We start from the raw sequence: 15499 nt of genomic DNA, 5'->3' as shown, positions 1-15499 counted from the left end.
CAACTTTTAGGACATAATGATTTAAATGAGGGATGTTTAAGTGTTCATACTGGGAAGTTGATTTACCTAAAAAAATAATTATCCTGTGATTTACAGACATCTCTTTATACATCCATGGCCAAGGACTCATTGGCGGTTTCAGTCCCAAATGTCGGCAGCGCTACCGCAGCGCCATCTAGTGGCTGTTGTCAATGAAGCACCAGAGTTTCGTCTCTGTGCTTCTATATTCTTTGGAGGAAACCCCTCATTTTCAGGTGAATATACACAAAAGACAACATACTCATTAATATTATATTCCATTTCTGCCAATAGATCCCCTTAAATGTTACACACTGGCCCTTTAAAAGTTATCCTATACATTTCAAATAGCAATCCAGCAACTTCAGCAATTTAGCATGTGCAATTTTGAAAACAACTAAATGAAGCATTTAGCTATTACGTTTTTACATATTCATATTTAATAATATTAATATAAATTGTTGCCCAGGACAACCCTATAAAGCCACTTAAAGTCACAGTCTGTATTAACCTACTCTGTATTGCATCTGTTTATCAGTGAACAAGGGATAACTTATGTCTTTTGCGGGTGTGGTCAGTGGCAACAACGTGACTGTGGATCCTGTAGATGCCACCTGAAAGCTCTCCATGCAGCAAACAGTTCCCTCGCACCTCATCAATACAAACTAGCCTGAAACAATTCAGTGGCATTGCACTTGAAGCTGATTACAAAGAGAAATTTCCTTTTAAGCTACCTTTACGATAAGCTATTATTGCATTGTCCCTGCAAAATCAATTTTTACAAACATCTCAGTACGACGAACCCTTTAAACAGAGGCAGACGGGCAGCGGGCAGGTCAGCTGAGTCAGCTGAGATTGTCCTTGAAAACCACTGAAAAACACAAGCCATTGTGTGGATTCACATCAAATTGTGATCGCTATAGTGAGTTCAGATTGTGACGTGAATGTTTGTATACCATAAACTATTGGTCAGTGTGGATCACTGCGCATTAGATCCAGTATACAGTTAGTGGTCGGACCCGATGCTCAGGGTCAAACTGACTCACTATTCTCAGGTTTACTGTGGTTTCCTGCCTGCTACTGAAACACAACTCCTGACTGCAGACAGAGAGAGAGAGAGAGTTGTACAGTGGAGATCAGAGTCATGTTTATAATGCGCTGAAGCCATGCTCTTGTCTGCTTTTATGTTAAGGTCACTGCAAATCAAAGCAAAGAGATCACAACTGGAATCAGACTAATACATCAACATGGATGTGCGCTTCTAATTTGAAACCTTTCGTTCCCACAGTGTCATCCACCTTTGATATGAAGGATTCAGTGCAGTTTGATCTCAAACTGATTGGAAGACATTAACCTGAACCGATGCTGCACTTTGATCTGATTCCACACAAGAATGCAGGTTTCTTGAAATCGTCTCAAGAGTTGTCCATCCTAACAAGAATCAAGTGTGTTTGCAACACGGAATAACTTGCTTGAACATAAAGATATGTCATTCAAATTGTAATTTTGTGCTCTGTATGTTTGTTTCACCATTGGCTCTTTGTACAGAGGTCAGGCACAGTGACTGAAGCGTCTCTCTGCTCGTCACTACAGACAGAATGACTAATCCTTTCATACGTTGCAGTAAAATGTGACATGATCGTTGTGTTTACCGTGGACTCGTAGAGCAGGAGGAGCTATGAATACTATAGATGTGAAGATGCAAATGTATGTGTTGCTCAAAGACTCTGCTGATATACAGTATGTAAAAAGAAACATGGTAATGTGAATCTGAAGGCATGAGTGTCTGTAGCCTTGGGTCTTTTCTCTCTCAATGAGTCTTTCTTCAATATATATTTCTCAATCTACAGTACACTTGTGTATTGTTCTCTATACAGTGTCTTCTTCTTCTTTCCCCAAAGCTCTTTTATTTCCATGCCACTTTATCAAGAGGATCCTTTGAAAAGAATGCGCTGTGCATTCATTTACAGATGAAATTGTAAAACGTATCATTTTCTGTTATGCCATGGATCCCAATAAATTCTATGATACAAAAACAAATGCATTTTCTCACTTTTATGTTTGAATATTATGACTGCTTATACTTCATGGATTGTAGGTGTCAGCTGCATCCAGTGTTCAGGCCCAGAGAACAGCAGACTACACAGACCTCGATGTGGAGGAGCATCCATCAACCACGCTGATTCAGCATCCATCTGTTCAGCTGGTGGTAGCTGTGGCTAGTGGTACATACTGAAAAGAGTAGTATGTGTTTTACTTATTCCAATACCTGGTAGTAACTTACAATGGACGTATTTATGCATCCTTTTTGGAAAATCTATTATTTGATTTTTATCTGTAGACTTGATGGTTATAGACAGTTATAAACCATCTAGTCTGCAATTATAAATGTTGTTAAGTCATTAATAAACAGTTATAAACCATCTAGTCTGCAATTATACATGTTGTTAAGTCATTAATAAACAGTTATAAACCATCTAGTCTGCAGTTATAAATGTTAGTAAGTCATTAATAAACAGTAATAAACCATCTAGTCTGCAATTATAAATGTTGGTAAGCCATTAATAAACAGTTATAAAACACTGAGTCTCCAGTTTTACAGTAAATGCCAGTAAGTCATTAATAAACAGTTATAAACCATCTACTCTGCAGTTATAAATGTTAGTAAGTCATTAATAAACAGTAATAAACCATCTAGTCTGCAATCATAAATGTTAGTAAGTCATTAATAAACAGTTATAAACCATCTAGTCTGCAATTATACATGTTGTTAAGTCATTAATAAACAGTTATAAACCATCTAGTCTGCAGTTATAAATGTTAGTTAGTCATTAATAAACAGTTTTAAACCATCTAGTCTGCAGTTATAAATGTTAGTAAGTCATTAATAAACAGTTATAAAACACTGAGTCTCAGGTTTTACAGTAAATGCCAGTAAGTCATTAATAAACAGTTATAAACCATCTAGTCTGCAGTTATAAATGTTAGTAAGTCATTGATAAACAGTTATAAACCGTTATTTTACTACGATGTTCTGCTGCTTTCATGTTTAATCCTCTCAGATAGATGCTTGAGATCCTAAAAGCCTGCTCTTCTTCTCTGACTATAACAAGCAAGCAGCTAGCCTTAGAATAATGATGAATAACAGAGGGTTGCCCTGTAAAAGACAGAGGGTGTCCTTGTACATGATCGTAAAGCCCCCTGAGGCAAATTTGTGATTTGTGATTTTGGGCTATACAGATCAAATTGACTTGACCACTAAAACCACACTTTTTTCTGTTGCAAGCATTGGCTTTGCCACACTAGTCCTACTTGCCCCACAAGACCTGTTGCCTCTAAATATAGTTTATACAGTATGTTGGTGGTGTTAGTTCAGTGAATAGTGCCTTGGTTTCTGTCTGTAGCAAGAAAAAGGTTTATTTGTGTTTTTATTTTTTTTCAAGTTAATCCTTTATTAGTTCTATTATTTATGGAGGACAAAGGTTCTGATGGTGGATATCAAACCACAACAGTGTTAGTATAACAATATGGATATTCTAGTATTTGGCTGACATCTAGAGGCTAAGCTTACAAATTGCAACCAAGCCTCTATTTACCGGGTAAAATGTGCTAGATATATTTTTGAGACCTTCTAAATGCTTGTGGGAACAAAACATGAAGTGTGTGTGTCCGCAGTGTATAACAGCACACTGAGGCTGATCTGGTGCAATAAAGAGGCAAAGCTTCAGCTTTCCCAACAACCCACCAGCATGAAGGACAGGGCTGTCAAGTTACACGGAGTTAACACACAAACAGGAAGAGCACCTCGCTTCAAAATAAGAGCTTACAAATTTGTCACTTTAGAAAAATAAAATATACACCTAAATGTTTCATGGTAAGTTTATAATAGAATATACACCAAATGGTATTGTTATATTTTTACTTTATCTGATAATTATAAGCTTGTGTGATTATTGTGCGGCTCAGTGTTATTTTTTTGTTTTTGTTTTTTTTACTATTTCAAAATGACAGTATCCATAGTAACAGCAGAAAACATTAAAAACATTTACATACAAAAGAAGCATAGCAAAAACGTAAACAAAGAGCTGTGCCAAACATAAAAGGACAACAGAAATTAAATAAAACCAACATAAAATTAAAAAAAACCCCAATAAAAATAAATAAATAAATAGATAATAATAAAAAAAGACCACGCGAGAGTATGACAATAATTTCACTTAAAAACTTTAAAGATATTGCATACATTCATTGTTTTCATTGCTTTTTGTTTTGTGAGGAAGAAATAGTTGACAGATTTAATTCCATTTCTTTCATAAATACAAAGAAGTTAGGCTTTTTTGGGGGGTAAATTTACACTTTTACACACATTAAATTTCAATTAATAAGAAAAAATGCATTATTGTCTTTGTCACTGTAATCATAGCAACCAAATATATTATTTCTATAGTACAGTGCAAAATCTCAGAAAATGTTAACAAGTATAAAATTATTGACAACTTTCCACAATTCACATGTAAATTTACAGGACCAGGATAAATGAGAGCAAGTTTCATGATGTGATTCGCAGAAGGAACTGTTGTGTTTTTTTGTTTTTTTTTGTTTGTTTTTTATTGCCTTTATTTCACAAACTGGTCATACAGGTTCAAATACAAAGACGTGCAAAACTGTAAAAAGAACATCAAGACAAAATAACAGATGCCAGGGGATAAACAGCTTACAACTTACAAGTACAAAGCCAGGGAAAATAAGCATTTAGATAAATATATTAAAGGAGGTGCATAAAGTTACCGTCTTAATAGCTTTTTTTTGTTTTCGGAGGAGAGAATCAATTTAATGTATTGTTTGGTTTCATGTTCAAATACAAAAAATGAAGGTTTAGATTTACTAAATTTGGATTTATGTATATGAAATTTAGCTAAGAGAATAATCAGATTAATAATATAATGTTCTTTGATTTTACTGTTACCTTTATGGAAACCAAACAAAACATTCTCTAGACATAGAATAAAACCAGGGTCAATATTATCAATAATGAATCTACTCAAGTCCTTCCTCAGCATGTTTCAGTTTCTGGGAGTACATCACAGAAAGAACAGTTTACATTGATGTCCTGTTTAAACCTAACAGATAATGACTTGCAGGAAGTGTTGTGTTACTCTCTTATATTCTCACGAGCTTCACACTGGTGCGTCTGGTGCACATAGTTACTACGTCACATCCGGTGAGTGGGGTCTTTTTTTGTGTTCCCGTATCCGCCATTTCAGTTTTTGAAGTTAGTTGTCATCGGTCGCTGGATTGTAGCTGGAATTCAGTCTCTAAAACGCGTTAATATGACTAGTGGAGCTTAATACCGCTCATAAACCAAACAGCAGTGCTTTTTATGTGGTGGTTGTGGCTCTATCTCGGTGTATTGATGTCTAAACAGCCGGCTGCTGGAGCTCTAGTGTTTACTAAACGTGCTCTAGGCGCTAAAGTTTGTGTATGAGTTGAAGGCTCTGCTGGAGGATAACGGGAGGGAGACACGGGAAGGCCCCGGTGAAGCCTCGGCTCTGGACTGGTTACCATGGCCGGCAATTTTGACGCGGAGGACCGAGGCAGCTGGTACTGGGGCCGGCTGAGCCGTCAGGAGGCTGTGTCTCTGCTGCAGGGGCAGCGGCACGGCGTGTTTCTGGTCCGGGACTCCATCACCAGCCCCGGAGACTACGTGCTCTCCGTGTCCGAGAACTCCAAAGTCTCGCATTACATCATTAACAGCATCAGCAACAACCGACAGTCCGGTCCAGGTGAGATAACGGGAGTGGGTTCAGTGGTGGCTCGGTGTTGTTATGGAGATGCTGATGTGACCGTTCTTGCATGACTTGCACCAAAGAGGGATGCGCAATAGTACATGTTCCTATCGGTTGTGTGGAGAGGCCAGACTCCCTGAAACATGTGGGGTTGTATATATATATACCTCTGGTGAATATATACCTCTGGTACATACACCTCTGGTACATATACCTCTGGTAAATATACCTCTGGTACATACACCTCTGGTAAATATACCTCTGGTACATACACCTCTGGTGAATATACCTCTGGTACATATACCTCTGGTACATACACCTCTGGTGAATATACCTCTGGTACATATACCTCTGGTACATATACCTCTGGTAAATATACCTCTGGTAAATATACCTCTAGTACATACACCTCTGGTACATACACCTCTAATACATATACCTCTGGTACATATACCTCTGGTGAATATACCTCTGGTGAATATACCTCTGGTACATACACCTCTGGTGAATATACCTCTGGTGAATATACCTCTGGTACATATACCTCTGGTACATATACCTCTGGTAAATATACCTCTGGTAAATATACCTCTAGTACATATACCTCTGGTGAATATACCTCTGGTACATACACCTCTGGTACATACACCTCTAATACATATACCTTTGGTGAATATACCTCTGGTACATACACCTCTGGTGAATATACCTCTGGTAAATATACCTCTAGTACATATACCTCTGGTGAATATACCTCTGGTACATACACCTCTGGTACATATACCTCTGGTACATACACTGCTGGTACATACACCTCTGGTACATATACCTCTGGTGAATATACCTCTGGTACATACACCTCTGGTACATACACCTCTGATACATACACCTCTGGTACATATACCTCTGGTGAATATACCTCTGGTTAATATACCTCTGGTACATACACCTCTGGTACATACACCTCTGGTACATACACCTCTGGTACATACACCTCTGGTGAATATACCTCTGGTGAATATACCTCTGGTACATATACCTTTGGTACATATACCTTTGGTACATATACCTCTGGTGAATATACCTCTGGTGAATATACACCTCTGGTGAATATACCTCTGGTACATATACCTCTGGTCATGGTTTCAGACCTTGTGCGAGTACTCAGACAGACAACTCACTGGAGATTATGCAACACATTGATTCAGTAAATGCTAGATTGGTGTCACTTAAATCCATCGTGGTGGGTGGTGTTTTCAAATGGCATTGAGTTCTGTCCCTGGTGCACCTTTTTAAAATGAGCCTAATTTACCAGCTGACCCCGAGAGAGTTGTAAATGTTCAAAAGTCTGTCATAATGCCTGGTTTTATTACACTTTGACCAGATGTTGTCCGCTGCCTCTGCTGGGGGTTTTCCTGGGAAGGCAATGCAGGAGAATATTTTTTTTGTTTTTCCTCATGCCTTTTTCAAAAATACATACCTGTTGTCGGAAGGAACAAAATCCAATATGACAGAGAGAAAGAAATGAGAAATAAGGAAACAAAAATCCTTCCTGGCTGGTCATTCTGGAAAGCACCTCCATCATTATGCTTTGTTACATAAATAGATCAGCTTCACATCTGCCAGATTTGAACATGCAAGAGCAGGTAGTGTGTTGGATAAGAAGTCATATCACTTTCTGACTCCTCTTCCATCCTCCCTCATTTTCACCAGGTTTGGCCCATCCGAGGTTCCGTATCGGTGACCAGGAGTTCGACGCTCTCCCCGCTTTGCTAGAGTTCTATAAAATCCACTACTTGGACACCACCACCTTAATAGAACCCATCAACAAGTCCAAACACACCTCCTTCATCAGCGTCGGCCCCGGCGGCCCCCCGCCGCGCCTGGAAGACGAGTATGTTCGAGCACTTTTCGATTTCCCTGGCAATGACGAGGAGGATCTCCCGTTTAGGAAGGGTGATATTCTCCGAGTTCTGGAGAAGCCAGAGGAGCAGTGGTGGAACGCCCAGAACTCTGAAGGCCGGGCGGGGATGATCCCAGTGCCGTACGTTGAGAAGTACCGACCGGCGTCTCCGAGTTCGGGGGCGGGGCCCGGCGTGCCTGGGGGGCCGCCGGGAGGAATGGCGATGCTAGGGAACTCTGACGGCTCTACAGCCCAATCCGGCGCTCCGCTGCTGGGAGACCCGAGCCAGTACGCCCAGCCCACCCCCCTCCCAAATCTCCAGAATGGACCTGTCTATGCCAGGGCCATACAGAAGAGGGTGCCCAATGCATACGACAAGACAGCCCTGGCCTTAGAGGTAAATATAAACGTGTGTGTTGTGTTTTGTCTTAATTTCATGCATCCTTTTAACGTGCTGGAGGAAAGGAGACGGTTAGTGAAGAAGAATATAGGACCAGCCCTTTTAAGCTTATCAAGACTGAGCTCACATTCTTTCGCTTTCTTCCCTATTGTGCTTTTGACTATTTCTTCCTCACTATGTGTTGAGCAGGGTGAAGAGGAATCAAGGTCAGAGAGTGCTCAGCCAGCTCTCCGTGTAGTTTTCTAGATAATCTGGTCATTTAATATCTCTTCTGCAGAGATCAGTCCAGTGACATTATAAAGTCTGCCCAAAATGTGTACTAACTCACTGGCGTTCTCTTTCTGGACTAGAAAAGAAAGATGATTTCAGTCTAATAGGGTACCCCAATATGAAAACTGCCATTAAGTTCTGCTCCCTGCTCGCGGTGGCTGGGCTGTTAAACTGTCCGGAAGCGAGAGCGGGGCTCCCACGGAGCAGGTCGTTGGGGGAAGGAAATAGTTTGTGTTTGGGAACAGGACCATTTCCTCTGGTCTCTGTGAAGCCAGGAGTCAAGCTGAGCCAGGAGTGGGACTGCGAGGCAGGCTAGTCGGAGTATGCTCTTGTCTCTCCTGCCCTGCTGGACTGTAACGCTAAAGATACCAATACAGATCCATCCTTGGACTCCTCAAATCTGTACCCTTTTCTTGCTTTTTTTTTGTGAAGTCAAACCTCAAGCCTGCTGCTGCTGGATGATTTGTCTTTCTCCAGCTTATTTGTCAGCTAGGGGAAACTTTGGTCTGTTTTAAGTTTGCTCAGTTACATATGACGGGTAGATCCTTTTGTATGAGTTGGTTTCTGGCACTCCCACCTGTGGTAGACCTGTCTGGCTTTGACCTATGTGAGGCTGCTTGTTTCCTCCACTCTAGTTGGGTAGTAGTGACTCAGCAACGCGGCACTGGACAGTTAATAATTAGCTAACATTTCCTTGTTCGTTGTCTTCAGAAAACCTTCCGATTGTGAAGATCACTCTTTATCTTCAGTAAATGAAACCAACTAACTCCTAAATCACATATTAGTTTAATTTCATTGTATATACCAGCTGCATCTGTGTCTTCATAACATTTTCATGTCCATAATGCTGTTACTTGTTTTCTAAATTCTGAGACACAGAAAAGATTTCAGCATCATAAAGTTGTGGCAGTGGTTACAGGCTATTACAACATTGGACCTAAACTGTAATTTCACTCTTTGTGAAGATTCCAGTCCGTGCATATAGTTGATAAAGATAAAGGCATAGGACATAATAACATCCCTGCAATTTTAATCAGTCCACTTCAATAGCCATCAAGCAAAGTAGGGGGGCTATTAACATAACTTTTTTGCATTAGTGATGAATCTGCAGATTATTTTCTCGATTAACGGGTAACTGTTTGTTTTATGAAATGTCAATTAAGTTCTAAAAATGATCCATCACACTTTCCCAAAGCCTAAGGTGAAGTCTTCAAACTAGGGCTTCCTCGACCAAAGAAATTCTTAGTTGACAAACACTCATACGACTTTGTCGACTAATCAATTAGTTGATTTAATCAACAGATCTATAAAACTGAGTTTCTCCACAAAGAATCACACAAGAGCACTATTTTATATCTTGTGTTTACCAGAGATGTGCTCATAAGTTTCTTGGAAATAAGTCATTCAGCATGACTAAAGCATAAAAACAACTGACTAAGACCAAAACGACAGATCAACTAGTCAACTAATCTTTTCTTTCCCCTTTTTTTTTTTTTTTTTTTTTTTTTTTTGGTTTAAGTAATTGACTAAGAGGGGGCAGCCCTACTTCAAACCACAGTTTCTCTCCAGAGTCCAAAACCCAAAGATATTGCTGATGATTTATTTATCATTGATTGAGTCAGCTCTAGCATACAGACTGAGGCTTATTCTGTTCAGTTTTTGTGTCAAAGAGGTATTTCTTCAACTGTGTGGTAATTTTGAGGCCAAGGCTTGTGGTGATGCTGTATTCAACTGCATCATATTGGTGTTTATGGCATTTTCCCCTATATACTCTATATAGGGATCCAAAATGGCACCAGATCCACTACATCAACAAATGGCTGTGACCAGTATGTGTCTGTGGCTTGTTACATAATAATGATAAAGTCTTCATACTTTTCACCATACAGACACATCAGCACCTCTATTTAAAGAATCCTCAATGTAATGCCTAAGGATGCCCTGAGTCGATACTAAGGTCTTTTTGAATGCTTTGGTACCTGCTGTATAAAGACTTATTCATTACTAATCCTTTGCTCGCTGTACAGGTAAATTTTTTGTGGAAAAACGCCACAGTTTGCTCCGTTAAAACATTGTTTCCTAACGCTAACACAGTTGCGAACGAGTGACCCACAAAACACACATAGCTAAGCAAAGTCACTTTGAGTTGATGCTGTTTTTTAAAGTTTTGAAGTCATGTTTGAAGCAAAGATGCCCAATATTCCCTCAAATGTAGGGATGCACCAATCCCACTTTTTCAGTCCCGATATTAGGGCTGTCTATTGGCAAGAATCTGTCGATACGATACGAATCATGATACAGGGGTAACGATTCAATATATTGAGATATATCGTGATTTAAAATAAAAAAATCTAATTCTAGGAAAACTGTCAACTGTCATATCTTTGCAACTAAATTAAAGTATTGACTGAGTGAATCTTTGCATGTAAACTATTAGTTAAAAATCAATAGTGTTTTTGAGAATCAATGCAGTATCATAAAACATAATATCGCGATATTCGATTTTTTTCCCGATATTTTCTTACACACTTACCCGATATCAATAGCAATATCTGGGCTTTGTGTATCGGCCGATACCGAGTACTGTTCCGACACCAGTGTTTAATTAATAAGCTGTATGCCTCACTGTGTGGAAGTGACTAGGATCATTCTATTATGTGTAAGGCAACATCAGGCTTCACTTAAACATTGATATCCTAAATTTGTAAAACAAAACATGACAAATAAATACATAGATATACATTTACTGAATTGTAATTTATCATTAAAATAATAAATCGCACACCAGCAACTTGGTAAAAAAAATCTTCAAAATTGGTCAAAACTTAAACAGCAATTAAAATTCCAGTAAATAATGTATATAGTGTATAAACATAGAGTTGAATTGAATAGATCGGCCCCATTGTCACCGATACCCGATCCAGCTATATAAGTCAGTATCAGTTCGATATCTGATCCAGTATCGGTGCATCCCTACTCAAATGTGAGAGTTGATGCTCTTTGTCTGACGTGATTTCAAACTAAATATGTTTGGGTTTTGGACTATTAGACAGACATCAAAATGTAAAAGACTTTGCACAACTCTTCTCCAGTACACTATGTACACTTTATTCAAACATGTCAAGCTGTCTCCTTCAGAGTGGTGTCTGAGATTGTTTCCGGTTTCCTTATATACAGCCCATTGATCAGTTCTGTGACTTATGAATCACCATACCTAGGAAGTATACATAACAACATTATCTTCATCTTTTTAGAATACCATATTAAGTCCTAGTGGATTCTCAAAAATTCCTGTTCTTTGATTGGAAATATAATCTAGTGGTGGGACAATGGAAAGCTATTTGAAGACGTCACCTTCGACATTTTTCACTATTTTTTACAATTTGATAGAATAAATGATTAATCAAAAAGACTGTGGGTTAGTCGACAATGAAAACATTTTCTAGTTGCATATAAAACAATTTAGGACTATACAAAATACTAAAGGAAATCATTGAAGGAAATGCAGAGCCCTTTAACTGTCGAACATACCTAAAGGACTTTTCTGATTTCATTTTAAGTGTGCACTGTGCAGCTGCATTAGGTGGAAAAAAAAGAATACAAAAAAATCAAAGCTCTTGCATCAGCAGCAGAAAAAAAACCTCAGTTGAGTCATGCTGCCAGTTACACATTTAACACAAGGAAGATTAAGTCTTAACTGGTAACGGGTCATCAAACTGATACTGAGCCCTGGAGGAGTGTCAGAGTGTAAGCTTTGAGCGTGCCCTCACAGCCTTAACCCCTGACTATTCAGTCGTCAGTCACATCAACATGAACTTTGGAACTGTCTGTTAGTCCTTGTTTGCTCAGGTTCAGTGACACAGGAACAGCCACTCCTCTGTCTGTCCAGGTCAATTGTAATCACACATGCTAGCACCTGACAGTAGGGCTGCAACTAACGTTACATTTTCTGGGGTTTATTTCTCATTTAATTTCCATTAATCATTTAGTCTATAGAATGTCAGAAAATAGTGAAAAATGCCTTGTAGTTAGTGTCCTCTGACCATCAGTCCCTAAACCAAAACATATTCTATTTACAGTAGGGCTGTCAATCCATTAAAATATTTAATTGCGATTAATTGCATGATTGTCCATAGTCAAAATGTACCTTAAAGGGAGATATGTCAAGTATTTAATACTCTTATCAACATGGGAGTGAGCAAATATGCTGCTTTATGCAAATGCATGTATGTATTTATTATTGGAAGTGAATAAACAACACAAAACAATGATGAATTTTGTCCAGAAACCCTCACAGGTACTGCATTTAGCATAGAAAATATGCTCAAATCATAACATGGCAAACTGCAGCCCAACAGGCAACAACCGCTCTGTGTGCTGACTTGACTATGGTTGCATCCGAAATTCCATACTAACATGCCATTTAGTAAAAAACAGCATTTGAGATATTTTAGTATGTCCGAAACCTTAGTATGAAACCAATAATACGCGGATTGCATACTATTTTCGGTGAATTATTACAGTATGTAACACTAGACACTATGGCAGCATAAATGTCCCACAATGCAATGCGTCAGTAACGACAACGTTCATGACGGACGTTGACAGACAGCTCTATCACGTCAATAACGCTTCAATTTAACTGTAAGTGTAAGATTTCACTTTGCTTGGCGTAATATATATATTAGATTAGTTCAGACTTTGATTCTCACAAACAGTCGTTTTCATCACATGACGTTGGCACGGGTTACCATGGTTACACGTCTGCAACCGGCAAGGAGTCTCTCAATTACTACTCAGTGCGTCCGAAAAGATAAAAACTACAGTTTATTCACACAAAAGTATGTTGAACGATAGTACACAGTATGTAGTGCATAGTATGTGATTTTGGACGAAGCCAATATGGGAGAGGACAAATATGCTGCTTTATGCAAATGTATGTATCTAGTTATTATTGGAAATCAATTAAGAACACAAAGCAATCACAAATATTGTCCAGAAACCCTCACAGGTACTACATTTAGCATAAAAAATATGCTCAAAATCATAACATGGCAAACTGCAGCCCAACAGACAACAGCAGCTGTCAGTGTGTCAGTGTGCTGACTTGACTATGACTTGCCCCAAACTGCATGTGATCACAAAGTGGGCATGTCTGTAAAGGGGAGACTCGTGGGTACCCATAGAACCTATTTTCATTCACATATCTTGAGGTCAGAGGTCAAGAGACCCCTTTGAAAATGGCAATGCCAGTTTTTCCTCGCAAGTATGCTAGCTAGTATGACATGCCAGTATCTATATAATTTCTGAGGAACTAGACCCTGTGGAGATTTGCCGCTTTTGTTTGATAAATGACTGAAACAATAAATGAATGATAATTTTCTGTTGATCCAATAATTGTTTCAGCTCTCTGGCAACAATGGATTCGAGAGGATTAAAGGATTATCTGTTCTTAATGATGATAATAAATCTTGTCGCTTTGTCTGTCACATAATGACGCTGAACTCTCTCCCCTCCCTCCCCAGGTGGGCGATATGGTGAAGGTGACCAAAATAAACGTGAACGGCCAGTGGGAAGGTGAATGTAAAGGCAAGCGCGGCCACTTTCCCTTCACGCACGTCAAACTGCTGGACCAGCACAACGCCGAGGATGAACTGAGCTGAGGGCGGACGGCCAGGCCGCAACCTGGACACTAGTATTAGACCCTTCCTCACCGTTCCCTACCTCCCTTCCTTCCCATTCCACACGCTCACCGGCTCCCCCCCCTCCCTCACATCTGTTCCAGGTTTTACCTGCACCAAGTACAGTTTCAGAGAATCACTGAGAACAAAGCAAACAGGCCCTCGTTGGACCCTTGTAATGCGCACACACACCCTCCGTTTCTACCCCTCTGAATAATCATGCCCGCCCTTCTCCTGCTCTGACTGACTGACTGATGTACTCTACAGTGGAACTGTAAACTGAATCTCCGTTCCATGGAAGTGGCAACACCCTTTAGATCCTCCCCTCGTCTTGCCGTGGACACATTATCAACACTCACTCCTCAGGAGACTCTTCGCCGCAGAGTTCAACCACTTCCTCTTCCTGTGTTGGAGCCAGGAGATAACTGCTCAGCGCTGTGTCATTTTTCATCCTCATCCGTCACCATGGTTACAGCGCTGTAGGATCACTCGTGCTGCATTCATGTCAGATGGGAATACAGTAACAAGTTGAAGGGTAACAACACAGTTTTCATGTGTTCTGTCTTGTTTAAAGCTGTTTTGGTGCCATTATTGATTTTTTTGACAGTCTTTGTTAAAAACAATAGTTTGACATTTTTAGAAAATGCTTATTCATTTTCTTGCCAAGAGTTAGATTAGAGCATTGATACTACTCTGAGTCTGCACGGTAGAAATGAAGCCACCGCCAGCAGCCGATTAGCGTAGCCTAGCTTAGCATAAAGATTGGAAGCAGGGGGAAACTGCTAGCCTAGCTCTGGGCTAACGTAACAAAATCCACTTACCAGCACCTCTAAAGGTCACTAATTAAAGCATTCTATCTTGTTTTGTTTAAACCGTAGAAAAAACAAAAGATTAAAAAGACAGTTCAGTTTTATGGAGATTATGTCCTGGACTATTTCTTGGCTGAGACCAGTTGCAAAAAAATAGTCCAGTACATAATCTTCATCTTTATGTTTGCTGTAACTCAAATAGTAACTCACATTTGGACAGATGGTGCCTTCAAATGAAACTCGTGAGCTCGTGTTTACAACATGGGAAGTCGTGCACACAATATGCTTGGCGTCCAAGTGGTTCATTTGTGAGAACACCGCTGCTAAGCAACGGCAATATTAACGTTACTGTCGGCGTCTAGAAGCCACGAGGGCTAACAACTTAGCGAGCTAACAAGTGGGTAACATAATGCAGTAAATGTAAAGGTATAATGAAAAAGGATTGAGTCGTTGGGAATATCAACATTTTCCTCAGACATATTGTAAAATTACAAAGAAAAACAATATACGGCTAAAATTACAATATATTCATTTTTTATGCACCGAAAAATTGACTTTCGCCATTTCTGACAACGTCAACAAACACGGCACAACTTGTGAACTCTGAGCTTTCAGAAACTTTCCACTTACGA

General features: G+C 39.5%; 1 protein-coding gene across 1 annotated transcript; it reads left to right on the top strand.

Annotated features, from left to right (window-relative positions):
* Positions 1–5152: 5152 nt before the first annotated feature.
* On the top strand, positions 5153–15336 carry crk (v-crk avian sarcoma virus CT10 oncogene homolog). Its single transcript, XM_037774351.1, has 3 exons — positions 5153–5801; positions 7518–8104; positions 13903–15336. Exons 1-3 carry the CDS (start codon positions 5582–5584, stop codon positions 14038–14040), a joined length of 945 nt encoding a protein of 314 aa, XP_037630279.1. The 5' UTR covers positions 5153–5581; the 3' UTR covers positions 14041–15336.
* The last annotated feature ends 163 nt before the right edge of the window (positions 15337–15499 follow it).

Source organism: Sebastes umbrosus, chromosome 7, assembly GCF_015220745.1.
Source record: "Sebastes umbrosus isolate fSebUmb1 chromosome 7, fSebUmb1.pri, whole genome shotgun sequence".
Taxonomy (NCBI): Eukaryota; Metazoa; Chordata; class Actinopteri; order Perciformes; family Sebastidae; genus Sebastes; species Sebastes umbrosus.
This window is presented reverse-complemented; position numbering and strand designations above follow the sequence as displayed.